The 26711-nt window shown below is 47.5% G+C and overlaps 1 protein-coding gene and 1 long non-coding RNA gene across 3 annotated transcripts in view; one reads left to right on the top strand and one right to left on the bottom strand.

Moving 5' to 3' along the window:
* The window catches only part of SERTAD2 (SERTA domain containing 2), a 409456-nt gene extending 393862 nt beyond the window's left edge, over positions 1 to 15594 (bottom strand). Inside the window, exon 1 of one of the 2 annotated variants that reach the window (XR_015296669.1) lies at positions 15329 to 15584. Coding sequence is in view for 1 of the 2 variants with exons in the window: in XM_086927605.1 (XP_086783731.1) it covers positions 15329 to 15575 (247 nt within the window). In the remaining variant the exon portion in view is untranslated. Of the gene's footprint in view, positions 1 to 15328 lie in introns of both variants that reach the window. The other variant, XM_086927605.1, reaches the window with a different exon arrangement.
* Positions 1 to 26711, top strand: part of LOC147709010 (uncharacterized) — an 84768-nt gene that overhangs the window by 7541 nt on the left and 50516 nt on the right. The window lies entirely within an intron of this gene.

The raw sequence follows: 26711 nt of genomic DNA, 5'->3' as shown, positions 1-26711 counted from the left end.
AACCATGGCGAGCCTAATGAGCTACTGCCTACTGGACACACAAGTTCCCAAGCGTCCAGAAGGCAACATGGTACGTGCAAAACAATAACTTTATATAAATGCTTTCGTATAATGTAAAAAAAAAAAAAAATCTAAAGACCCGTCTCAACGTCACAATACAACGTTTGAGTGTAAACTACACGATCGTGCAAGCACTGCTGAGTGATGTTTGCAACACCCCGTACCAAAGAAAACGTGCTCGATTAAAGTCACGCCAACATGAAACAGAATGCATTCCGTACTTTACCTCCAGTGTGCACTACTTTTACCAACAGATTTGTATGCCCACGTTCTTAATGAAGTCAAAAGTAGCTGTTTCTCCCAGCGTTGTGTTAATATTGACCAGGTTTATAAAACGTACCCTATCAAAAGTTTTCTTGCTGTGTAAATACACAGGTGATCCAAACCAACCCGATACTCCTACTTTCATCCGCCATGAAGGATGAGTGCGCAGTTGTACCTGCGCAGGTGTGAACCTGTTACCGACTGAGCTACCTCGGCAGCTTCCGACGACTGAAGACATTTCCAAGACAGTGTCGCACACGGGCGTGATGTGTATGTTATTTATTTCGTTTTTTAAAGCCAAACCTGTCAATTAAAACAATAGCATGTGTTAGGCCTCCGTTATTTCCACTAATTATAGAAAGTGCCAGCCTGAATCTCGTGGGGCGCCTGTCTGGACAACACAGAGGTGCCCTGGGATGCGCGCTCGGGGGTACCCGTCTGGCATCGCCGCCGCGAGGCCAGGGCTCCCAGGGGGGCACTAATACAGGCTGGAGCGGCCAGATCCCCACCAAGGCGGAAAACTGCCCCCAAGGCCACGACGAGGGGATTGCCTACTGCCAGGGTAATGACTGCTCAACACACACCGCTGTTCAGACACCAGAATCCGTCTAACATTAGAACATCCAAACAGAGAAGGAGAGGGGCGTATCGCAGGCTCCTGTAGCCCTGCGGCGGTGGGGGAGGGTGGGGGCCTCAGTGGGCCCCCTAAGCCTTCAAGGGGGCATTGTTCAGTGACTATCTGTGCAATACGGGATCTCGGGGCTCCCTCATCACATTCTGCAAGGGTGCTCCATCATTTTGCGATACACCACTGTATTGTACTGCAGCATTTATATAGCGTTTGCTACAGTGGCTAAGGCAGAGGAGCATCACCCCACCAAAATGATAACAAGAAGTTATTATCATTTTATGTGTCTTTGCGACTCCGGGCGGGGCGGAACGGTCTTGCCGTATAAGGAGCACGAATGGTTCGTACTCCCTCCCTGCATGCGCATGACGCTTTGACCGGCCATAGCTGGTATGTTCTTCATTGGGCTGTGTTGCACAGCCCCGTGGAGAACATGCCCAGCCTCCCAGGCACCGCTGAGCGGCCAAACAGGCCGCTCAGACCAATCAGCAGCGTTGTGATTGGCTGGCAGAGTCAGAAGCCTGGGTGCTTCCGGTGCAGGCTGCAGGTGGAGGCGGCAAAGCAGGTAAGTTTATGTTTATTAATTTTTTAATCCCGCCTCACCACCCCCGTTCAGAGGCAGCCACCTCTGGCTTACTACCCCTATATGGGGCGCAGAAGCGCATGTGCTTAAGGCCAAGTACACTAAGCACATGGAACACAATTCAGAGGTAAAGCATGGGTACAAGGTTGCCTCAATTTAAACAAAAAGCAAGAAACTATAAGCCAGGGCTCCCACAAGCACCAGGCCGGGATGCCTCTGCTAGATAGATTTCAAGTGTGTGGAGCGAAAGAAGCTCCACTGTGCACGAGAGGTGGGCTTGTCAACCAGTTTAATGCTACACAAAGGGATGAAAGAGGTAGCCGAATGGATGAAGAACAGCCACCTGAAACTGAACTCGGACAAGACGGAAGTCCTCATCCTGGGATCTTCACCCTCCGCCTGGGACGACTCCTGGTGGCCCCCCGCCCTAGGCAGCACACCCAAAACAACAGACCACGCACGCAACCTGGGCGTCATCCTGGACTCCTCCCTCTCCATGACCAGACAAGTCAACGCCGTCTCCTCGACGTGCTTCAACATCCTGCGCATGCTACGAAAGATCTTCCGGTGGATCCCCACCGAGACCAGGAAGACGGTCACCCAGGCCCTCGTCACCAGCCGTCTGGACTACGGCAACTCCCTCGACGCCGGAACCACCGCCAAACTCCAGAAGAGGCTTCAGCAGATCCAAAACGCCTCAGCACGACTCATCCTGGACATCCCCCGTCGCAACCACATCTCCGGACACCTGAGAGACCTGCACTCGCTCCCGGTCAACAAGAGAATCACCTTCAGTCTCCTCACCCACGCACACAAAGCCCTACACAATCAAGGCCCAGGATACCTCAACAGCCGCCTCAACTTCTACGCTCCCAAACGCCAGCTTCGTTCGACCGGCCATGCCCTCGCCGCCGTCCCCCGCATCCGAAGAGCCACCACAGGGGGAAGGTCCTTCTCCTACCTCGCCTCCAAGACTTGGAACTCCCTCCCGACCCACCTCCGCCTGACCCAGGACCACCTCGCCTTCAGGAAGCAGCTCAAGACCTAGCTGTTCGAGCAGTAGCGGACCCCCCTCCCCTAGCGCCTTGAGATCCTCCGGGTGAATAGTGCGCTATATAAATGCCTTGATTGATTGAATGCTAAAATACACTCTGGTTTTCAGAGCGACCACAAAATATGCATCTTGGCCAGGGTCATCTTAGCGCATGGTACGCTGGGAAGATGCCCGGGAGTCACACGAGCAAAGGGCCCCATGCTAATCTATGCACAGACCAGAATTTAACCAGGGGCAGCTCATCCACAGTGTGTTTGTGTAGGCAGGGCCCAGTGCACTGCTTTGGCCAGGGTCATATAATGCTGTTAATACAGCACTGATATGTACTAACAGCCATGCCCATGTACAGGATTGTATCAGCAGCCCTACAGTCTCCTTTGAAATTCATTAGCAGTCATTTTGTCTCTTGTGCATTCACAGTGGATCTCCGAAAACAACATTTTACTGCCTGCTGGGCTCACAAGGGCAGAATACTAAGTTTAAAGATTCTACTGTAAAAGTATTATATCCAGAATACAGAACACAACAATGTCTTGAAGTAGCTATAAAAGGTAAATAGAGCTTTGCTATTCTCAATTCCACATCTCCAGATCTTAATGATATCTGTATCATCAAGGTACTTATTTTGCGGACTTAAGAATGGTACTGTATACCTTATCAATGCCTATATTTTCAGGTTACGTACTAGATGTGGAGTTAAAAAGGGTACATTTATACTTATGATCATAGAATCATGGTAATCACAGTATTCTACAATCAATATTTTTGAATCACAATATTTTTGTTATTGATAGTCAGACCTCCAAGTGCCCAGATGGCCTACTTGGAGTAGTGATCCAAAGTAATTACATAATGTGACACGAAATTGTTAAACAAATTACATCCAACATTAAAATAGGCAAATCCCTTCAAACCAGATACACAAGAAAGAAAAAAATCTATAATTGTATTTTGTGGGAAGATGACAACAAGAAAAATAGTACATTATGTTAACACCGAATTGTGCTGCACCACTTACAGGCCACCAGAAAGGTTGAAAAAACACCACAGTTTCTTTTAATTTTATCAAGGTGTGGTAGACGTGGCACTGTGTTTATTTGAACATTGGCAGAGCTTTAATATGTAACCATTGGTGCCAAACAGCAGGTGCTCTTCTGAAAAAAAAATTTGTGGTCACACTATGCTTGTGCTTTGGTCTGGAGTATGTATGATCTATTGGTTAGGGGCTGTTTGGGATGGTATTTAGATTCTAATAGAGAGTATTTATTTTCTACTGAACATGTGACTGGATGGTTGTAATTCCCAGGTCTTTCCTTTCCCCCCATCATTTGCGTATTTTTCTGCCAGTCAGGTTAATCCAGCAACAATCTTTTTTAGGTGTAGCCTGCACAGCGCTTGTGCTGTGCTTGAGAAATCTATTGTGTTAGCACTGGAGGTCTCTAGTTGGCAGAGGTAGGTACCGCTGTCAAAATAGGGACCCATGCTTCTAGTCAGGGTAAGGAGGATACACTCTTTAGATAACCCCTGCTCACCCTCTTGGTAGCTTGGCACGAGCAGTCAGGCTTATCAAAGGCAATGTGCTAAGTATTTGTGCCAACACTCACAGTAACATTGTGAAAACACCACAAACTGACTCCACAACAGTTTAGAAAAATAAAAGGTATTTAATCTAAACTACACAAGACCAAAACGACAAAAATCCAACATACACAGTTCAAGAATATGGTTTCAAATGAGTTCTTAAGGTTGCGTTAAAATAATCCACAGCTGCGCCATGTTTTAGCCAACAGTACTTTTAGATGCAACAAGTTCCAAGTGAAAGCTGTAGCGGTGAAAAGCAAGCGATGCGTCACTCCTGAGACCCTGGGGAGGCGATGCGACAACCCCACTGAACATAGCAGGCGTGTTGCGATGACTCCGGTCTGTATGGGGAGGGATGCGATACCTTGCGTGGATTCCGGTGCACAGGTTTCGGTGGAAGCAGCCCACAAAAGGTACGATGTGACGATCTTTGGGGCGGCAACGATCTCCGGTGCGGCGACGATGCATGGCTCAGCGTCGATCTTCTCCTCTCACGGCCCCTCGATGCGATGGCTCTGCAACGACTCACGCAGCGACGTGAAGCGGTCCGCAAGCAAGCAGTGTGACGATCTCACCCAGTGACGACAGGCTCTGCGATGATACTCGCAGCAATGGTAATCTTCCCACACCGGAATGGTGCGTCTCGCAAGCGAAGGATGCGACGACTCTGGCAGCGGCAACAGCGCTGCGCTGCGACTGTCTCTGCCTTCGCGGTGGCGGGAATTTCCTCGCACTGACGGGGGATGCGCTCCGCAAGCGAGCAATGCGTTAAAAATGGCAGAAAGTCCTTAAAATCTTGGTTTCCAGCTTCCCAACACAGGTACAACTTCCAGAGGCACCACAACTGGTCCAAACACTCTGGGAAGGACAGAACTCTCTCAGTTGAGTTCAGGGAAGCTGGGGGTTAAGTCCTTTCGTTCCTGGGACTTCTTAACAAGGAGCCAGATCTTCTTCAGGCCCTTGGAGATTCCTTCAAGCAAGGGGACACAGCACAAAGCAAAGTCCTTCCCCTCTCCTTGGCAGCAAAGCAACTGCAGGTCAGTCCAGCAAAGCAACAGCAGGACAGTCTTCCTTCTTCAGTCTTCCAGCTTTCTCTTTGGCAGAGGTTCCTTCTTGATTCCAGGATGATCTAAATTTCTGTAGTCTGGGGTCCTGTACTTATATCCCAAAAAGTCTTTGTTCCCTTTGTGCAGGAGTCCTCTGAGCCCGGTCTGAACCAGTTCTGGGTGTTCCTTGAGCACTTTGTTTTCCTGGCTTCTCCTTTCCTTTCAGAGTGCAGAGCAGAAACATCAGACACCCCACAGGAGGTGGAGCCAGCATTGTGGAGGGAAAGCACAGCCCTGGAGCACTTTGTTGACATGATTCCTTCTCTCCTTTCACAGTGCAGGGCAGAGACATCAGACGCACCACAGGGGGTGGAGCCAGCACTGGGGGGGGGGGGGGGGCAGACACAGTCTTATTCAGGTCCCAGGTGCAACTCCTCCCTCCCAACTAGATGCAGATCCCTCTATTCACCACTGGGCGAACTCATTCCGTCTCCTGGAATCCCCCAGCCCTGTCACTCACAAACCAGACAGACCATTCACAAACAGCCAAAGGCACACAGAAAGGTCAGACAAGAAAGCAGTCACTTTGAATCACAGGATTTAAAAAACATATTTCCTAAAAGATGTGTTTTTAAATTCTGAGTTCAGGGATACCAAACTTTCAATTTCTATCTTGCTCCTATGGGAATATATGCAGGTAAACATTATACACAGCATTCCCCATTATAGCCTATGGGCAAGATAGCCTTTCAATAGTGAAAAACGAAAATGGATGTAATTCACTACCAGAGCATGTCACCCACACTAGTACATGCTCTACCTTTCACATACACTGCACCCTGCCCAGGGGGATACCTAGGGCCTTCCATAGGGGTGTCCAATGTGTACAGAAAGGGAAGGGTTAGGCCTGGCCAGTGTGGACACTGGTCAGGTCAGCATGGCAGTTAGCAACTGCACACAGGCACTGCGGTGGCAGGCCTGAGACACAATTGTAGGGCTACTCCTGTGGGTGGCACAACAAGTGCTGCAGATCCCTCTAGTAGCATTTGAATCACCAGCCCTGGCACACTCAGTGCACCTTACTAAGGACTTCCTGGTAAAACAAATATGCCAATCATGGATAACCAATCACAATAACAATTTACACAGAGAGCATATGCACTTTAGCACTGATCAGCAGTGGTAAAGTGTCCAGAGTCCTATTGCCAACAACCACAGGTCGGGAAAAATAAAGGAGGAAGAAGCAAAAAGTTTGGGGATAACCCTGCAAAAAGGGCCATTTCCAACACATTGTTTTTAATATAAACTTAAAAGGGACTTGCATCGGGCCTCCTCTCTTTCCTGGCTTCTCATTGAATCTAGTGCGTGTCACTTAGCTTTTCTCCATTTCTATTGGCTGTAGCATATTTTCCTGCATTTACCAATGCTTGTTCTTTGCCTGCTTCTCAACATTTTCTGGCACCGAATTACTGTTAACATCCAATTTGCTCCAACTAAATTTCCATAAAGTTGTGCCTTTTACTCTTGCAGCATATTTTATTTAACAATTTATCACCCAGCAAAATTAAGTGATTTGCATAGAATCACAAGATGTCGCACAGGGCTGCCGAAAATTTTACTGGAATCCCCAATTCTTGAGTCTGTAGCTCTGACCCGTGCCACATCTCCTCAACTCCTGTGTTATCTGTCAGGGAGCGCTTTCCTTCTCCCAGAAAGATAATTGATGAAAACAGCTCTTTATTCATTATATAGGCAAAGCTGATGCATTACAAATGATTGTTTAACATGGCGAGCCGGAGTGGTTCACCTCACAATATTTTGTCAATAAATAACACCTAAAAACAAAATATAATTAAACAACACCACATACTCAAAGCAATATGGTTACGATGCTCATTGTCGTACGTGTCAAAGTGGAAAAGGTAATTTGATATGTATCCTAATCTATAAAATAATTACATCTCTTCATTAAGAGTGAGGGAATGAGCATTGCATTTGGTGTACGAGTTATGGTTTGCATGGCTGTAGTAGAGAGTTATGGATTGTGGTCCTAACCATAGCTGGTCAATTTCTGTGGTAACGTTATTAAATTGATTATCTGTAGGTGTATGCAAATCGACAAACACAAGGTGCAAAAGGATTCGTCATTTTTAATGTTAGCAACTCAACAGTTTATGTAATACATTAACAGGAGTGCTCAACCATAAGGCAACAATAACAAAAAAACAAAGTCTGACAATTTAGCCAGGTACTCTACCACTCTCTCTTGGCTCCATTTATGCCCACACCATGGCTACCTTAAGAGACAATAAGGCCACCATCCATCCATACGGCTTCTGCACCTACTCAACGCCAGGTCAGAGGCCTTTTCTACATCAGGTTTACCTGTTTCCATATGCGCCCTAAAATGTGTTAATATGAACAATAAGAAACTGAAGAACTCATGGAAGCATCAGCGAGACCTTAACACGAGTCCCATAACCCTTAAATTGTAATAGGTTCAGGATTCTGTAATCACTTAAGTATTAAGTAAAATGTGAAATCTAGGACTTTGCTTTCTGACCAGGTGGAGTTGAATTATGTTATTTTTGTAGAACGACAGACCAAATAGACAGTCAGTTTGGACCCAAAAACCTCACGGAGAGTACTCTGAATGCACTGGTGTTCATGTACAGTTGGTGTAAAGTTAAGGAGGTATTGGGACAGAAGTGGGTGAGCATTGACCAGACTAAACCATAAGGATGCTTCTTACGATCCGAGGTAACTTGACAAGCATGCAGCGAATATCCGCTTCAGAAACGTGTATTTGCAAAGCACACTTCCATCCAATTCCTAGGTTAATTATTAATTAATTAATTGTGGGTTTGTAATGCGCTAGAATCGTTTCCCGAAGGAGTATCTCTGCGCAGTAGACCGCTGGGGGACCCGTCCTGGCTTTCCCTGTGAGATGGTCTCTACTGGGTATCTCCAAGGTGAAACCAGGCATCCCCGGCGTATGTGGGAGGCCGTTGTGGAGATGAGGCAAGCTAATGCCCAGAGTTGCCGAGTGTGATCCCTGGTTAGAGTAGGCACAGAGATGAGAATTATCGAGTCCGCTGACCCTGGTCCATGACCCTGCCGCGTCGGGTATTGAACTCTGGTCCCGGGCCGTCCTCTGCTCTCTGGTCTGCCGCCTCTAACCAGTGAGCCACACCACTCCACCTGGTCTCTTGGTACTTAAATAATAAGAGGTTTGAATTTACCCAACTCAAGCCTAGGAGGGATGACAGTTGAATGAACCTGACACGCTTCGAACCGGTGACCATGCGGTCCACCACAGATACCCCAAGGCGATGCACAACCCCTTTGGCCACCAATCCGGCACATAAATACAGCAGCACAACTAATGTTATTATAGCTTTAAATTCACAGATGCTAAAGGTGTGCATTTAACTACTGCGCTTTTTAACTACGTAGATTTGTTTTAAATGGCTTAGGCAATATTTACCATTTCACTTATTTTAGTTTTATGTCAGTGTATTGGTATCATGTTTGATCCACAGGCCTCACTTGCTGAATAACAGCGTGAGTCATGGGCACAAAACAGTTAATTAAGCATCAGAGTGGCTACTGGGAAACAGGTGCATGCAACTCACTGGGTCAGTGTTGAAGCTCTACATTTCTGAGCGTGACACACTTCCTGCTGCATGGAAGCTGGTGACAGTCACGAGTGCTTGCAGACTGGGGCAATACACACGAAAGAACCAAACCAGAAGCTTTTTCTGTGTTATGTGTGGATAAAGGAATATTTATTTGACACCAAGTTCTTGCTTACAAAAATGAATGTACCCGCACCTACCCTCTTTAATGGAGGTAAATGCTACCCGTATATTTATTTTTTAATATTTAAAGTCCATGCTACTTGGACTGGCCAGGAACTCTGATTTTTTTGCGTTTTGTGATAAAATATTTGGAAGTCTTAAAAAAACTCTGTATGTGCGTTAGGGCTTGTAGTCTCAATTTGGAACCCCGGGGACTTCCTGCATGACCTGACTCAGCGTAGACTGGAAGTCCAACTGTCCAAGATGGCAGCTTTCGGTTAGAAATAAGTTTTAAAGTAGATACAATATCTCACGTGGGTGTGATTTAAAAATAAAACAAAAGAATAGCCATAAGCATTCCACATGTATAGAGACCGAAGGCACCACACATAAACGTGGGGTGGAAAGCCCGTTTTAGTGTCCCATTTGCTGAATTGCAGTGTGTAGTATCTTGGTTATGTAATTATCCTGTTACTTTCTCCCTAGCTGCTCAGCTAGTGTGAAAGTGCTACATGGAATGTTGGTCTGATGGACATGAATGCAATGTTTGGCTGCCTGTGAGGTGAAGTGTGACAGTTGGAGTACAGGCTGAGCAGCAGGCAGGCTGCTCCTGGTGGGGCTACTCTACATGAACTTAAAAAGCTGCAACTAAGATTAAGTAAACATACTTAAAGTACATGTCGACTACTGGACTTCATCTTTACACAGTGCACGGATCCTAGTTCTCGCTCACTAAAATACCGATCCTTACAATTCATCTGACACTTTGAAGAAACCTTAAAGCTAGCTAAAGAGAATGGGGTTGTTTCAAGTCAAATGTTTTGCACACTGGAGAAAACAGCCTGGAGGACTCATTCCATGCAATTAAACGGCCCAAGAGACTTCATCCTCAAAATCTTTAATGTGACTAAAAATCAACGAATTTTCAAAAACTAAAATCAGTCAGTGCAAATTGACCGTCAAGAAGAAGCTTTATCTTGAGACGTCCAAAATCGTATGCACCACAAGTGTGCCCAAATATTACAACAAGCAGTTTTACTGCGATAACTGTAAAATAGTGCATCAACTGACCTGTTCTGCGCAGAACACTTACCTAAATAAGAACTTGACCATTGTTTGTCTACATCAATGAGTTTTGTACCACGTAAGAAGTGAGCGCCCCGCAAAGGCATTGCAAACAGCGTGCCTTTGAAGAAAACATCTCTCAACTGCATAATCTTACAGAAACTATATACGACTGATTCCTTAACTATATGGAAGGCTACTGACCCGACAGATCGCTTACCCCCTATTATTATGAAAATGTGCCCAAACATTCAGCCACCTATCGAATGGACCCCGGGAGTTGGGGACTCGACAAAGGTAACAACCACTTTTTTTTAATTAACTTTGCGGGGAAATTTAGCAGGGCAGTATCGAAAACCATCCTGGTACCACAAAGATATTCTCATTTGCATACCCAAAAAGAGGTGTCCTCATCTCCTCAGAAGGATATCTTCATCTCCTTGGAGTGTTATCCTCATCCTCACACACTCAGAGAGGTATCCTCACAGCCTCAGAGAGGTATCTTTATCTCCTTGGAGTGTTATCTTCATCCTCCTACCCTCACAGAGGTGTCCTCATGCCCTCACAGAGGTATTTTCTTCCGATTTCCGACAGAAAGCCCTACTCAAGAAGGGAGGTTTGAGGTTGAGATGAGATCTTTTCCCTACCACAGAGGCCAAAGGCATGCACGGCTAGGCCTCCCAAGTCAGCAAACTAAGTGCTCATGTTTAATGAGTACCCTCTACTAGCCTGAACCCCCATGGTTTCATCATTCTGCCCTCTTTTGTGACCCGTGTCATCTTCTGATCGTTGGTGTTTGGACTATTGATTCCATTCTGCTATAAGGGCCTAGGCGGGTATGAAACGTGTGCTACCTGTAATTTAGTCAATACATCAGACCTCTACTAGAAACCAATCAACAAGAAATTTGGGGTATTAGTTATTTATTAAGAATTGGTAAGCACTGTAAGCGTGCACTGAAACAACTGTTTCAGACGTACCAGGAATTCTATCTGTTAAAAGTGACCATGCGAGGTAGAGTGTTTTAAGCAATTAACTGTGATGAAATGCATCCATTGGTATGTACTGGACTTCGGTATTTAAAAAACGAACAGATTAATGTATCCCTTGCTGATCTATCCATGTATTTCTTGAAATGTTGGGTCTTCTTTATCCGTTATAAAGAAGGCATGTACAATGTGACCTCTAGTGCTGGCACACCTTGTATGCAAATTACCTCCCACCCAACATTATGCGAAAAGCATTGATTTCTGATGGAAGCAAGGGGGTACCTTCAAAACATCAATACAATTTCCGTGATTTCACATGAATCTTTATCCACATAACCCAGATACAATTAAATTTCGGGTTTAAACAAATGCTTATAAAGTCCAGACGCCACCAAAAAGAACCTTAAGGGTTAATCGGTTTTCACCAGCCTGTGAAAATAAACCTGAAAAGTGTCCCCACACCCTGGCACTTAGGCCACAACTCAATCTTCTAACCTTGCAGATACCCCTTAAACACTCATTTCTAGCCCGCAAAGAGAACTCTTCCACGGTCTCCATGTTCACTCCAAGATGATCTCCGCCTTTGGATATCCACCTTGGTTGGGTGTAACTGCGCCACACATTACCAACATAGCCTACAGCTGACAAGATAGAACATTGTTATGAATGTGCACAGCGGAGATTAGTTTGGAAAATGCAGGTTAAAGGCTCTACTTCCAATAGGACCCTCATGGCGTTCCAACTTTTCAAGATGGATCAAATATGTACAAATGGGAAGCGTAGTAATGCCAGATCTGGAATCTGTGAATACCATTTGGACCTGCTACAGAAATTACAACTGTGAAAACTAAGTAGGACATATTTTCCAAAATTGCATATTTAGAGTTAGGGGCCGGAATATGGCAGCCCCAAAAGGAAAGTTAGGAAGTGCTGGTCTGAACTTAAAGAACTCCCACAAATGTGTACCTTTGTAGCTGTTAACAAACCTTTCCAAAGCTATCTTTCACATCCAATGTGCTCTTCTATAGACCAAGACAAATAAAGCAGGTTAAAGTGTGCAAATTATGTGTGAAAAGAAGCTAACACATTCTATGATATGGCCTGGAAGAAGGCATTGCATCATATAGAAAATTGTTTTCCATGAAGGGAAAAAAAACGTACAGTGCATCTTAACTCGAATTGTACAATTATAAAATTCGCTAGGTAAGGCCTAAACACACATCTGTGGATTTAAACAGATTTCGGTTTTATAGATCAAAGATTTTTGTGAATGCTTAAAAAGTGGTAACTAAGAAAATGTGGGGCATAACCTACAATTCCTAAAAGGACTACTTTGTGAATCAGCCATGCAGTCAGTTTTCAAATATTTTATCAGGCTATTTTCAATATACTGTTGTGCACCGACTAAACTGAGGACTCCTTACAGAATATATCATATATGCACACCATGCAAACAGCACCCACTAGGACCCTTTTCCATACATGTTAGAATTCAGTTTCTTGCCACGTCCTTTTCTGGACCACACAACTTCGTAAAATCGTACAGACTAGAATTATTCAATAGTTTTCAAACCACTATAAATTCTAGCAAAACCCCATCAATATGGCTTCTTGCAGTTAAAGAAAGGGCATGCCTCTTATCCTTAAAAAAATACTCACATTAAAAGCCTTGTGTACTTATTATAGTGGCTCAGTCATGCCACAAATCACCCCAGGAAGCATTTGTGAGTTTGGACATTTGGAGAAGGCCAGGGCATCTCTTTGGACTTGTTTCTTTGGCCATGTGCAAAATGACCTGAATAAGGCAATCTCTTGCCCAAGTCCTGAAAGCCACCAAACCACTTACGGGAGAGCCCTTGCTCTTCTGTTCATATACACTGTGGCATGGGCATGTATAACTAGCAGAGGTCAAACAATAAAACTCGAGAGCTACCAGTCTGACTCTTGAGTGGAGTTCATAAGGAGTCTGAGTTATTTCTTGTGCTGCACTAACTTGTGAAAATTTGAAGGCAGCTTTGGGACACTCTAGAGCAAGCAAATGTTCTGACGTGAATTTGGAGATTCACACGCGAGTTTAGGTACAGGTGCAAAGGGCTGCATGGTGCACTTATTAAATAAATGTAACACTCCTTGACAACTCAAAGCAATGATACACGCGTTTTCTGAGAGTTTTTTCCTCCAGTATTCCTAATTTGGACCTTAGTAGTGCCAAAATACCTTTCTGTGAGGGTGAATGGTTATGCTGTGTCACGGGCAAGGTGATCTCTAGCTGTGATGTTCTGTACATCTTGTAACTTCACATTAGTACGTACAAGAATGATTAATAACCTTGATGAACCATCTGGGACATAGATGTAACACAAAAGCCAAATCATGCCCTTTTGCACTGTATTTATAACACACGTATTACCCATTACTTCATGTACGACAAGGACAACAGCCTTTAATGTTGTGGGTGCATGCCCTACACTACACAAGACTATTCAAACTGATGTGGAATCTTGGTAGCCAAGTGACATAGGTTAAAGCCTAAAAGTTGTGTTGGCCTGCTGTGCAGTGGATACATTTCACTTATAAGGAACAGTAGTATTGGTGGGGACTCGTATCAAGTTGACAGCCGGACATTTTAGTTGTAGAAGTATTTGTACAGCTAAAAACTGAGCGCTATGTCCCTAGGAAAAATTGGCTATATGTCCCCAAACAAGTGAATTTAGTGGAAATTGCTAAGAATCGGTTACAAATGTATTTGACTGGATTCAGTTGTGTGTGCATACACAGATAAATATATACGTACATCTATACAGATGTCGAAATAAACTATTTAACCTCTGCATTGTACTAATAAATGTATGCATTAAAGTTTTTTGGCACACTGATACAAATAACATGATTGAGCCACGTGTATCTTCACTAGCGTAAGCACTACTGGAATAAAGTTCCAGCTGCCGCTTAGGGTTTTGCCAGTGGTGTCATTAACTTTTTATCGTGTTAAGTGCCTTATAGGTGCATTTGATGAGGTCCACTTATTTCTGGGTTAGTCAAATAGGAAGGTTCAGTGATATAAAAGATCACACCCAAAACATGCACTGACGAATGATGAGGTTTACTTTCAGTAAAGCCCACGCAGCATTCCATTCTTCAGAGGCGGATGCAGTAGTACCTTTAAATTACACCATAACACTTTTTATTAACAATGATTAGAAATGACAGAAGTGTGGCGTCAAGCAGTATATAAAAACAAGTTATTTTACTATGCCATAGTTGGTTTGAATAGAAACTGAATGTAACTGGTCAACTGGAATTTCTACCAGGAAACAACTTCAATTTTTTAACCGACTGGCGCCGGTGCCTTTCGCCACCGTGCTCAGCTAAGAACGGCCCTGTACACTTTTCTCCAGAGAACGGCAGTATGGGCTAGACACTATCCTGAGAATTGGGTAGGAGCGGGAATCCCCCGGAGCCGTGCCCGTCCTCGCCTTCAGCACCAGACAGCCGGTCAGTGTGGAGACCTACTGGGAGATGGACACGGACAGGATGCTACCTCAGACGGCCTCCCACCAGACAGGGCGCCACCGTGGCCAAAGCAGGGGGCTCTCATTGAGCCGTCCGAGGGACATGGAGGGGGCAGTCTTCCACGGCACGCTGCCCCATGGCCCTGAGTGACAATACACACCTGCTAAGGGGGAACGGAGGCTGCACGCAGCCAGCTACATAGAATTAAAAAAAAACACACACAGCAGCCGCTCCGCCTCGGACACTCGTGACGGCTGCTCTACTCACTTGATTTATTGCGGGCTGAGCAGACCGCAGTACCTTCTGTATCGCGCTATTCGGCAAAGAAAAAAGTCATGGTGATAGAGCGAGGCGCAGCCGCTGGCGCCCGAGGGTTTCCCTTTAAACTGAAGTTTCCCAGAAGCGGAGTAACTCGGCCCCTTTGATAGCGTCCTGCAGCAGAGGGGACGGTTCTGTATAAAAGATGGCCAAGTTGGGGCGATTCTGCCAAAGTCCCCAATCCAACCTGCAACACCCCGACCGATTAACCCCAACGGATCAACTGAGTTATCACAATATAACGGGTCATCTCCCTGGGTCGGTATATTTCCCCAGCTCGGTGGATCGCGATCCCTGCTGCCTACAGACAGACAGGTCGGTCACAAGCTGCACAGGAGCGCACAGACATAAAACATGTTGACATCTCCCCCCAGCCCTCCCTCCACGCGAGTTTCTGTCATAGCAAGGGATGGCGAGCCGAACTTACCGCATGCAGCCTGCACCTGAGCGCTAGCGCATGGGGCCGGACAGATGGACGGGCGTCCCCTCACGCCTCGGGCGGCGGCAGCTCCATGGGACTCGGGGGCCGCTGCCCGCCGGCTGCCGCTCAAGCCTCCCCGGCGCCGCTGGGCAGGGCTGCGCGCAGCATCGTACAATGGAGGAGGAGAGCGAGGAGGAGGCGGAGCGGGGGGCGGCGGCGGCCTGCGGCGAGCAGCGCGCCCCGCACTTGCCATGAACAGAATGACGCCCAGGCAGCAGCTCCGCTCTGCCCCCGGGCGCCCCGCGTCAAAGGCCCTCCCTGTTTCTTTTTCCCAGTGTCTGTTCTTCCCTCCCCCTCGCAGCCACCGCCGCCTCCTCCTGCTGCTGCCGGCCTGTCCCCCTGCCCCCGCCCCTCGCGCTGTGCAAGCCGCAGCTCCAGCGGAGGCTGGTGCACGGGCAGCTCCGGCCCCTCCGCCAAGGAGCCGCCGCTGACCAATGGCGGCCGCAGGGGCCTCCCCTCGCTCCCTGGGCGCGCGCGGCCCCGGGCTCACATATCACTTGACTCCTCTCCCAGGAGGTCGGATATGCTAATGCAGGGCCGCCGCTGCAGAGTGTGGCAGCAGCGGCTTTAACGCCCTCCGAGTTGTTAGCTTAACCCTTAGGAGCCACCGAGGCACCTCGTTAAGAAGTGCCGGCTACTGTTCCGAGGGTGCCTGGAGCCGCAGCCACTTCTCCTCAGCCCGGACTTTTTCAAAAGTGTGTAAACACAGGCGCCGGGGCAGACGTGCTCTGTGTGGGATCCGCCACCATTCTAAAGTGGGATAGTTAAAGGTCAGTTTTAAAGTGCTTGGAAGTATCCCACCAAAGGTACTGACGTTGTACTGAGAAGTGGCTCCGTTGTCATGAAATGTACAGCTACTCCACTGAACTGAGCCAGTTCCTCCCTTCCCATTAAAAGTAGGTACATGTTTGAGAAGTGCCCGGCTATCTTATTTTGCAGTACAGGAACTCTGGTAGCACGTGCCGCTACTGCGTCATGTTGAGCAGGTTTGCGAGAGCCCTGCTCCTTTTAAAGAACGTCAGGTGCATGTACTGTACCACTGGACGTATAGCTCCTCAAACTAAAAGTGCAGAAGTTGGTCAGGTGCACGTACTATACCTCTAGAAGTATAGCTCCTCGGCCAGCTGTCTGTGTTGTAACACTGAAAGTATAGCTCCTCAATCGAAAAGTGCCGAAGTTTTCCAGGCGCTCGGACTGTACAACTGAAAGTATAGCTCCGCACAGAGAAGTGCCGAAGTTGACTAGGTGCATATAATGTACCTCGGGAAGTATAGCTCCTCAATTGAAAAGTGCCGAAGTTGGTCAGGTACATCTACTGTACAGAAAGAAGCAGACCTCATTCGAGAAGTGCCAAAGGTAGCCTGGTGCATTTACTGTACCAATGAAAGTATAGCTCCTCAACTGAAACGTGCTAACTTGAGCATTACGTGCGTAGCATCCGCGCTAGGAAGCACCCTTGCAACATTGTCGAGAATTGACACTTAGGTCTGTTTAACATACACCATTTGTTGTGAAATACCACCTCTGCCCCACTCACTGAAAGTACTGCAGCTGTGCTGAACAGCGCCAAGAAGAATGTAGGTGGTTTTCATAAAAACTCATGGGATGTGCAGCACATCATGTGCTGCAGTAGCGTGAATAGGACGGATCAGCTTTGCACGTCAGTAGTGCTGTGGATTCGCTGCGAAGTGCCGGTGCTGCTGAGAAGTGACATCACTGTCCCACGGAAGGTGCAAGATCCCCACTGAGAAGTGACAGTACTAAACTAAGAAAAGACACCAGCTCTGCTGACCAGTAGCAATATCGACCCATTATTAAGCCAGCTGCTTTGCAGAGACATTATAAGACAAGAAAAAAAGTGACCATTTGCCCAGAGCCCACACCTTCCATGGGGACCTGGGAAACGTCTTCTCTCTAGCTCTACTTTTAACGTGTAATGCAGGTGTTTGCTATTATTGGACTTGTATTGGCAGAGCGTGGATAACAACATCAAAAGTTGTACCGAACATGGGCAATACAATATATCTTGCCTTGGGGTCTCGAAAATCATTAAAGCGGCACTGCAGCTTTGCAGATACGAGGCTGTACTGTGACTGTCCTTGTAAAAGGCCAACCCATCTGCTGAGAATTAATGACACTGTCCCAAAAGTTCATCAGCGCCGCAGTAACATTCCACCACCTGTTCTGAGTACAGTAACCTTGTTGCAAAGTACTGCCCACAGTTTATGCAAAGAAGCCTGAGCCAGAAGTCCCGTTAAATTACAGAAACTCAGCTGTAAAGTGCCTTTGAAATCTAGACGTGCTTAATTTGTGATTCCCTCAATAGGCTACTGTCGTGCCTGACTTATTTGTTTAATGTCTGGGCCTGGTTCGCAGATAAACACAACCGTGAAATGCATATCAAAACAAACAGCGAACTTCACGACACCTGCCCGTTTCCAAAGATGCCCGCCCTGCACCAGACCTACAATGGCATCTGTCAGTAGTGACTCTGCTGTCAAACTAACTTTTCAAGCCTCGTGAGCGTCTAAGGCTGGGAGTGGCGAGGCAGAGGGGGCTTGGGGTCTTGCCAATTCGGGTAGCTCCGAGAGGCAACCAAGGGTGACAAAAGCTAGTCTCTTCGTTTACAGCACAACAGGAAAAAAAAGGCGAGCCCCGCTGACTTGGAGCAGCAGCAACCGCAAATATGACAGCTATTCGAGGTATTCGACAACTCGGGGCTGGTCAACAAGTCCCGGGCCGGGCGGCGCGCGCGCGTGTGTTCGTTAAACAGCGCTCGAGCGCCAGCAGCTGCTGTTTTGTTTCGCTGGAGGAGCCCGGGCTGCGCCTCGAGGAGGAGGAAGGGTCTCTGGGCGCGCCGTGGGCAGGAACAGAAGCAGCCGCGAGTCACCATCCCGCCCCCAGCTCGCTTTCTGAAAAGTGTGAAACACCCCTTCAGCGCGAGCTGTGCCCCCGCTGCAGTGTGTCGACGCCCCCCACGCAGCATCGGGCAAACAAGCGTTCGAACACACCGCGAACAGGAAGCATGACTGGACAACTTTATGTTCGTGACTAGACACGTCAGTATCATTTTACTGCTGACGTCGAACACTATTCTTGCATGCTCTCAGATGTGAACGACGAGTTTCATTCATCTTACTCCATCCACACAACACCCCTCCCATCCACCCATCAAAATAAAGATGTCTTGATTTACGAGTGCCTGTTCATGTGAATCTGCACTTTGAAATCCATTCATGCACATCTAATGTTACACTTGGTCTATGCAGGGAATCTGCTTGTGTGTGGGGAGGCGGTGGTTGTGGGAGGACAAGGGATTTTTTTGTGGGAATTCTCAACGTTTTCTTTGCCTATTCCTACTTTGGAAATGCATGCAAATGTTTGTCAATGACAAGAGTAATGTGTTTCTAGGTTTGGAGTGGGAAGGGAATACCTGTAAAATTGGTGGGCTTGTAAGGGAAGGTTGGGTTCTCCTTGGGGAAATATATATTGCCGGTGAAGAGAAAAATGAAAAAAGTTAAAAAGTGCAATTGCATTCAGGCATGGCAATTTTTGCATGTGTGGTATTATAAGCAGTAAAATTACGCATGCTTAAAGAAGAATTCTATAAAGTGTCCCAGACGTACTCCTGGCAACTTTTTAGAATTCCTGAAATTCTTAAATCCGCATCCAAATATAAGTAAGTGCAAACCTACAAGTGTATTCAAATTTCTTTGTGAACTGGGGCCCAATTTTTTTTTGATATGTTGGTTATTTATCACTTTATGTCACTTTAAAGTCACCAAAAATCACTGAATGAGAAAGGGGAGATGGGAAGGGCAGGACAAGACAAATACTATGAGATAAGATGTTAATCTTAGAATATTGTAGGCAGAAATAGCATCAAACATAGTGTGTTGTGTCCTAAATATTGTTTACAAAAATGTTGTTCCATCATGTGTATATTTTCTCTGATAATCTCTACTGGGCTGACATTTTTGCAGATAATATTTTAAACATATGTACGTCTCATCTTAAAGGTTTATGGGTCCCCGAGCAAGACACATCTTAGAGACTCTGTTCAGAAAAACCTTGAATTTTGACACCAATTTCCTGTTAATTCAAGCCCCATGAGACCAAACACTATTGAATTGTACGTAAACAGTTGAGATGGATAAATAGACACAAGTGTATTAAAGAGAAAATCCATTTTCCTGGGCCCCTTACAAGGCGAGGACCCTGGGCAATGATCCACTTTGCCGATGCCTTCAAACATATCTTTTATTTATGTCAGACGATTTAATGACCAATATATTCTGATTCTACACAGAGTAAGGAGCCCTGTGGATGGAATGTTCTTAAACGTTCCTCCCCATAGTGCTTTTGAAGATATAAAAGGCCACAGGTTTAATACAAATTTGAATTCGTTTCCAGTGAATGCATGTAAAATCAGAAATTAACTACGTTCAATTTCTCCTCGGCGAATTATTCTTTGCAACATTATAACACTTCCACCTGAAAACCTTCTCTTCCAAGAAAAATGTATTCATTTTGAGGGTCAGGAGCACTGGGGATATAGTTCAATTTCCCAGGCAGTTTAAGGAGGGTGTTTAATCCATGTTATTTTAAAGAGTGATGTGACACTGGAACCAGGGACACAAGGACATTAACCTGGAGCAGTGGCCATCAACTGGGGTCACAACAAAGTGAGCTGGTCCAAGAGAACTCTGTTGGCAAAAATGTAACCTACGAGAGACCTTCATGCTCTCAATGTTATTCCTTGTGCATCAGTGGTGGCTGCCACAAACAAAGGGTGGTGAAGCGAGAGGTGGGAACGTGGGAGGAGGAGCGCAGGGAAGTTAAGAAATAAATAATATTTAAAAAAAAGAACTTACCATATGCTGCCGGCTGCCTCCTGCGTCGTGCCTCCTGTGCTCTTCCTTGTCCCACCAGGCCCTGGGACAGACTCCCTGTGCAATCCCGGTGCTGCTCTCATGCTATGAGCAAACACAACAGGTGATGGACCGAATGTGGATCAATGTCACACACTCAACCCAGTCCAAAGATCTGGGCCCAAATCCATCGTTTTTTTGCACTCCACACCACCCTGGGTTAGACAATGGCGATATGCAAATCAGCTCTGACCCTGTGCCCCATGGGAACAGTCCAGTCCGAACTACAAAAGCCATGTCCTTCCCAGAACGGAATCAAGCATCCGAGGACCGGACCGGTTTCGAGGTAACACCTCTCATCAGCCCGGCTAGCTTGACTCCAGTGGTGTGGAGTGCCTGGGACCCACGTCTGGGCATCCCCAGCGCACTTAGGGCGGAATATGCAAACACAACAGGTGATGGACCGAATGTGGATCAATGTCACACACTCAACCCAGTCCAAAGATCTGGGCCCAAATCCATCGTTTTTTTGCACTCCACACCACCCTGGGTTAGACAATGGCGATATGCAAATCAGCTCTGACCCTGTGCCCCATGGGAACAGTCCAGTCCGAACTACAAAAGCCATGTCCTTCCCAGAACGGAATCAAGCATCCGAGGACCGGACCGGTTTCGAGGTAACACCTCATCAGCCCGGCTAGCTTGACTCCAGTGGTGTGGAGTGCCTGGGACCCACGTCTGGGCATCCCCAGCGCACTTAGAGCGGAATATGCAAACACAACAGGTGATGGACCGAATGTGGATCAATGTCACACACTCAACCCAGTCCAAAGATCTGGGCCCAAATCCATCGTTTTTTTGCACTCCACACCACCCTGGGTTAGACAATGGCGATATGCAAATCAGCTCTGACTCTGTGCCCCATGGGAACAGTCCAGTCCGAACTACAAAAGCCATGTCCTTCCCAGAACGGAATCAAGCATCCGAGGACCGGACCGGTTTCGAGGTAACACCTCTCATCAGCCCGGCTAGCTTGACTCCAGTGCTGTGGAGTGCCTGGGACCCACGTCTGGGCATCCCCAGCGCACTTAGGGCGGAATATGCAAACACAACAGGTGATGGACCGAATGTGGACCAATGTCACACACTCAACCCACTCCAAAGATCTGGGCCCAAATCCATCGTTTTTTTGCACTCCACACCACCCTGGGTTAGACAATGGCGATATGCAAACCAGCTCTGACCCTGTGCCCCATGGGAACAGTCCAGTCCGAACTACAAAAGCCATGTCCTTCCCAGAACGGAATCAAGCATCCGAGGACCGGACCGGTTTCGAGGTAACACCTCTCATCAGCCCGGCTAGCTTGACTCCAGTGGTGTGGAGTGCCTGGGACCCACGTCTGGGCATCCCCAGCGCACTTAGGGCGGAATATGCAAACACAACAGGTGATGGACCGAATGTGGATCAATGTCACACACTCAACCCAGTCCAAAGATCTGGGCCCAAATCCATCGTTTTTTTGCACTTCACACCACCCTGGGTTAGACAATGGCGATATGCAAATCAGCTCTGACCCTGTGCCCCACGGGAACAGTCCAGTCTGAACTACAAAAGCCATGTCCTTCCCAGAACGGAATCAAGCATCCGAGGACCGGACCGGTTTCGAGGTAACACCTCTCATCAGCCCGGCTAGCTTGACTCCAGTGGTGTGGAGTGCCTGGGACCCACGTCTGGGCATCCCCAGCGCACTTAGGGCGGAATATGCAAACACAACAGGTGATGGACTGAATGTGGATCAATGTCACACACTCAACCCAGTCCAAAGATCTGGGCCCAAATCCATCGTTTTTTTGCACTCCACACCACCCTGGGTTAGACAATGGCTATATGCAAATCAGCTCTGACCCTGTGCCCCATGGGAACAGTCCAGTCCGAACTACAAAAGCCATGTCCTTCCCAGAACGGAATCAAGCATCCGAGGACCGGACCGGTTTCGAGGTAACACCTCTCATCAGCCCGGCTAGCTTGACTCCAGTGGTGTGGAGTGCCTGGGACCCACGTCTGTGCATCCCCAGCGCACTTAGGGCGGAATATGCAAACACAACAAGTGATGGATCGAATGTGGATCAATGTCACACACTCAACCCAGTCCAAAGATCTGGGCCCAAATCCATCGTTTTTTTGCACTCCACACCACCCTGGGTTAGACAATGGCGATATGCAAATCAGCTCTGACCCTGTGCCCCATGGGAACAGTCCAGTCCGAACTACAAAAGCCATGTCCTTCCCAGAACGGAATCAAGCATCCGAGGACCGGACCGGTTTCGAGGTAACACCTCTCATCAGCCCGGCTAGCTTGACTCCAGTGGTGTGGAGTGCCTGGGACCCACGTCTGGGCATCCCCAGCGCACGTAGGGCGGAATATGCAAACACAACAGGTGATGGACCGAATGTGGATCAATGTCACACACTCAACCCAGTCCAAAGATCTGGGCCCAAATCCATCGTTTTTTTGCACTCCACACCACCCTGGGTTAGACAATGGCGATATGCAAATCAGCTCTGACCCTGTGCCCTATCGGAACAGTCCAGTCCGAACTACAAAAGCCATGTCCTTCCCAGAACGGAATCCAGCATCCGAGGACCGGACCGGTTTCGAGGTAACACCTCTCATCAGCCCGGCTAGCTTGACTCCAGTGGTGTGGAGTGCCTGGGACCCACGTCTGGGCATCCCCAGCGCACTTAGGGCGGAATATGCAAACACAACAGGTGATGGACCGAATGTGGATCAATGTCACACACTCAACCCAGTCCAAAGATCTGGGCCCAAATCCATCGTTTTTTTTGCACTCCACACCACCCTGTAGTGCGCTGGGGATGCCCAGACGTGGGTCCCAGGCACTCCACACCACTAGAGTCAAGCTAGCCGGGCTGATGAGAGGTGTTACCTCGAAACCGGTCCGGTCCTTGGATGCTTGATTCCGTTCTGGGAAGGACATGGCTTTTGTAGTTCGGACTGGACTGTTCCCATGGGGCACAGGGTCAGAGCTGATTTGCATATCGCCATTGTCTAACCCAGGGTGGTGTGGAGTGCAAAAAACGATGGATTTGGGCCCAGATCTTTGGACTGGGTTGAGTGTGTGACATTGATCCACATTCGGTCCATCACCTGTTGTGTTTGCATATTCCGCCCTAAGTGTGCTGGGGATGCCCAGACGTGGGTCCCAGGCACTCCACACCACTGGAGTCAAGCTAGCCGGGCTGATGAGAGGTGTTACCTCGAAACCGGTCCGGTCCTCGGATGCTTGATTCCGTTCTGGGAAGGACATGGCTTTTGTAGTTCGGACTGGACTGTTCCCATGGGGCACAGGGTCAGAGCTGATTTGCATATCGCCATTGTCTAACCCAGGGTGGTGTGGAGTGCAAAAAAACGATGGATTTGGGCCCAGATCTTTGGACTGGGTTGAGTGTGTGACATTGATCCACATTCGGTCCATCACCTGTTGTGTTTGCCTATTCCGCCCTAAGTGCACTGGGGATGCCCAGACGTGGGTCCCAGGCACTCCACACCACTGGAGTCAAGCTAGCCGGGCTGATGAGAGGTGTTACCTCGAAACCGGTCCAGTCCTCGGTTGCTTGATTCCGTTCTGGGAAGGACATGGCTTTTGTAGTTCGGACTGGACTGTTCCCATGGGGCACAGGGTCAGAGCTGATTTGCATATCGCCATTGTCTAACCCAGGGTGGTGTGGAGTGCAAAAAAACGATGGATTTGGGCCCAGATCTTTGGACTGGGTTGAGTGTGTGACATTGATCCACATTCGGTCCATCACCTGTTGTGTTTGCCTATTCCACCCTAAGTGCGCTGGGGATGCCCAGACGTGGGTCCCAGGCCCTCCACACCACTGGAGTCAAGCTAGCCGGGCTGATGAGAGGTGTTACCTCGAATCCGGTCCTCGGATGCTTGATTCCGTTCTGGGAAGGACATGGCTTTTGTAGTTCGGACTGGACTGTTCCCGTGGGGCACAGGGTCAGAGCTGATTTGCATATCGCCATTGTCTAACCCAGGGTGGTGTGGAGTGCAAAAAAACGATGCATTTGGGCCCAGATCTTTGGACTGGGTTGAGTGTGTGACATTGATCCACATTCGGTCCATCACCTGTTGTGTTTGCCTTATGCTATGAGAGCAGCACAGGGATTGGCCTGGGCGGGCTGAGAAGACGCTCCACTCAGGACAGTGAGTCTGTGGGGTTTCTCCAGCACGGCTGTTCAATGCAGCTGGGTCAGAGAAACCCAGTGGCGTAGCAAGGTCAGGTGGTACCCGGTGCAGAATTTCTTGTCACCCCCGATTTACAAAATAGCAAAAACACATATTTGTGCCGTTTTGTCAAGCCGGGGGTGACAAGTGTTATCGCTGAGGGGGGGTGACAAAATGGCAAAAATATGTGTTTAAAACACATATTTTTGCCATTTTGTCTTACCCCTTAGTGATAACACCCGGGGCAGCCCGCACCCACCTTATCCCCCACCCTACGCCCCTGGAGAAACCTAACTGTGCATGTGTGTGTGCCGGCCTGAGACGGCCGGCCAAACACACATGAGCACTTAGAACTTAGTGCACATAACACTCTTCCTTCCCCCTACTGTGTCCCACCCCTCCCTACACACGCTGGCTCAGAGCCGGCACATATAAAAAAAAATCGATGCTAGATAATCTTTTTTTCTTCACCTGCTGGCTCAGAGCCAGCCAGTGGGGCGACGCTCCTCCGCCATTGAGCAGGACCGCAGCTGTTTATCATGCTGCTCCAGGTTAATAAAAGATTGATATTTCAGTGTCCTCCTGTAAGGACTGGATAAACAAGGGAGAAATCACATAGTTTAGAGGAGAATGAGTGACATTCCAGTGGTCTTGTAGACACAGGTCTATTTCAGTTGAACTAAGCTATAAAAGTAAGTTCTAGTGACATGTACGACCATTTGCTTTTGCGACTTGCAAATTGTGAAAAATTGCGAGTCTCAAAAGCAAATGTACAACAGTGTCAGAGAGACAGTTAGCGATTCCCAATGGGGTCGCAAAGCGAGGATCATGAATTTTAATAAGCCACTCGCAATTTGCGACTCCATTAGGAATGGCTGGCTCTTCCACTGAAGGTGGCCTGCTGGGCTCAGCAGACCTCCATGTCTGGGACTGCTTTCAATAAAGCAGTTAAAAAAAAAATGCAGCCTGTTTTCCTTAGAGGAAAACGGGATGTATTTAACCCCTTCGCTGCGGGGTAGGGGTGCCGCGCGCGGTGCAGGTGTGCTCATGACGAGCTCAGCTCGTCATGAGGCACAGTGCAGCTGCACTCATGACGAACTGAGCTTGTCAGGGCCACACCCGTTTTCGAACGTTCAGCACAGCGGGGAAATTATCCCCGCATGCAAACGTTCCAACAGCCGTGACGACCTCAGCTTGTGACGAGGCAGCTGCACTTTGCCTCATGACGAGCTGAGCTCGTCATGAGCATAGAAGAGGTTAAAGAAAAATAATGAAACGTTTTAGTTTCATTTTTAGGGGCAGGTAGTGGTCCCTGGGACCACTGCCTGCCCTTAAAAAATATTTTTTTAGCCAGTCACAAAGGGGAAGGGGTCCCCTAGGGACCCCTCCCCATTCACGACTCCATTACCACCCTCTTGCAGAGGGCGGTAATTTGCGAGTGTTTGCGTTCGCAAAACATTTTTACTTAGGGGAGAGACTAGCTATTAGCAAGGGACGCCCTTGGCTTGGCCTTTCCTAATACCGACTGTCAATTCCGAATTTGCGAGTCGCAAATAAATTGTGACTCATTAATTAGGAATTGTACATGGCCCTGTAACATTTTGCATGCGCAAACAGGTCGCAAAACCGCTTGCGCATGCAATTTAGGGTCGTACATCTGGTCCCTAGTGAAGCATACCTTCAAGGTTGTAGCTGTGGATAGAGTTAACAATGATGAACAGAAAAAAGTGAGGTATGTTTTACCCGTTATGCAAAGTGCATATGTGTATATATCTATGTGAGCACATATAAGTAGCATGTATGCAGATGTGTGGTGCAACATGGTATTTATTATCATTGTTGAGTGGGAGGGGTACCATGATTTACTTGAGGGGTTAAATTCAAGCAGTGAGGTAAACTCACAATGAAGAGGCCTCCTGAGTATTATCAGAGTTGTTTTTCAGCACAAGGTCATAGTAACATGCAGTAGGTGAGGCAGTAAAGAGTATTGTTCTCTGGCTAATTGTATGGTGGTAATAAGAGAGAATCCGACCATTACACTGTAGTAATACATGTGTGTGTATATGCTTTTATTAGTACAGTTGCTCTAACCAAATGTTGTTAGGCCACATTTACTTTCATTGGCTTAAATGTATGTCATGCCTAAAAATAATGCAGCCCAATAAATATATGTTATTAGGAGTGAGAGTAGTGTATACAGA

The sequence above is a fragment of the Lissotriton vulgaris genome, chromosome 6 (assembly GCF_964263255.1).
Source record: "Lissotriton vulgaris chromosome 6, aLisVul1.2, whole genome shotgun sequence".
Lineage (NCBI taxonomy): Eukaryota > Metazoa > Chordata > Amphibia > Caudata > Salamandridae > Lissotriton > Lissotriton vulgaris.
Note: the sequence above shows the minus strand (reverse complement) of the source record. Positions and strands in the feature narration are given on the sequence as shown.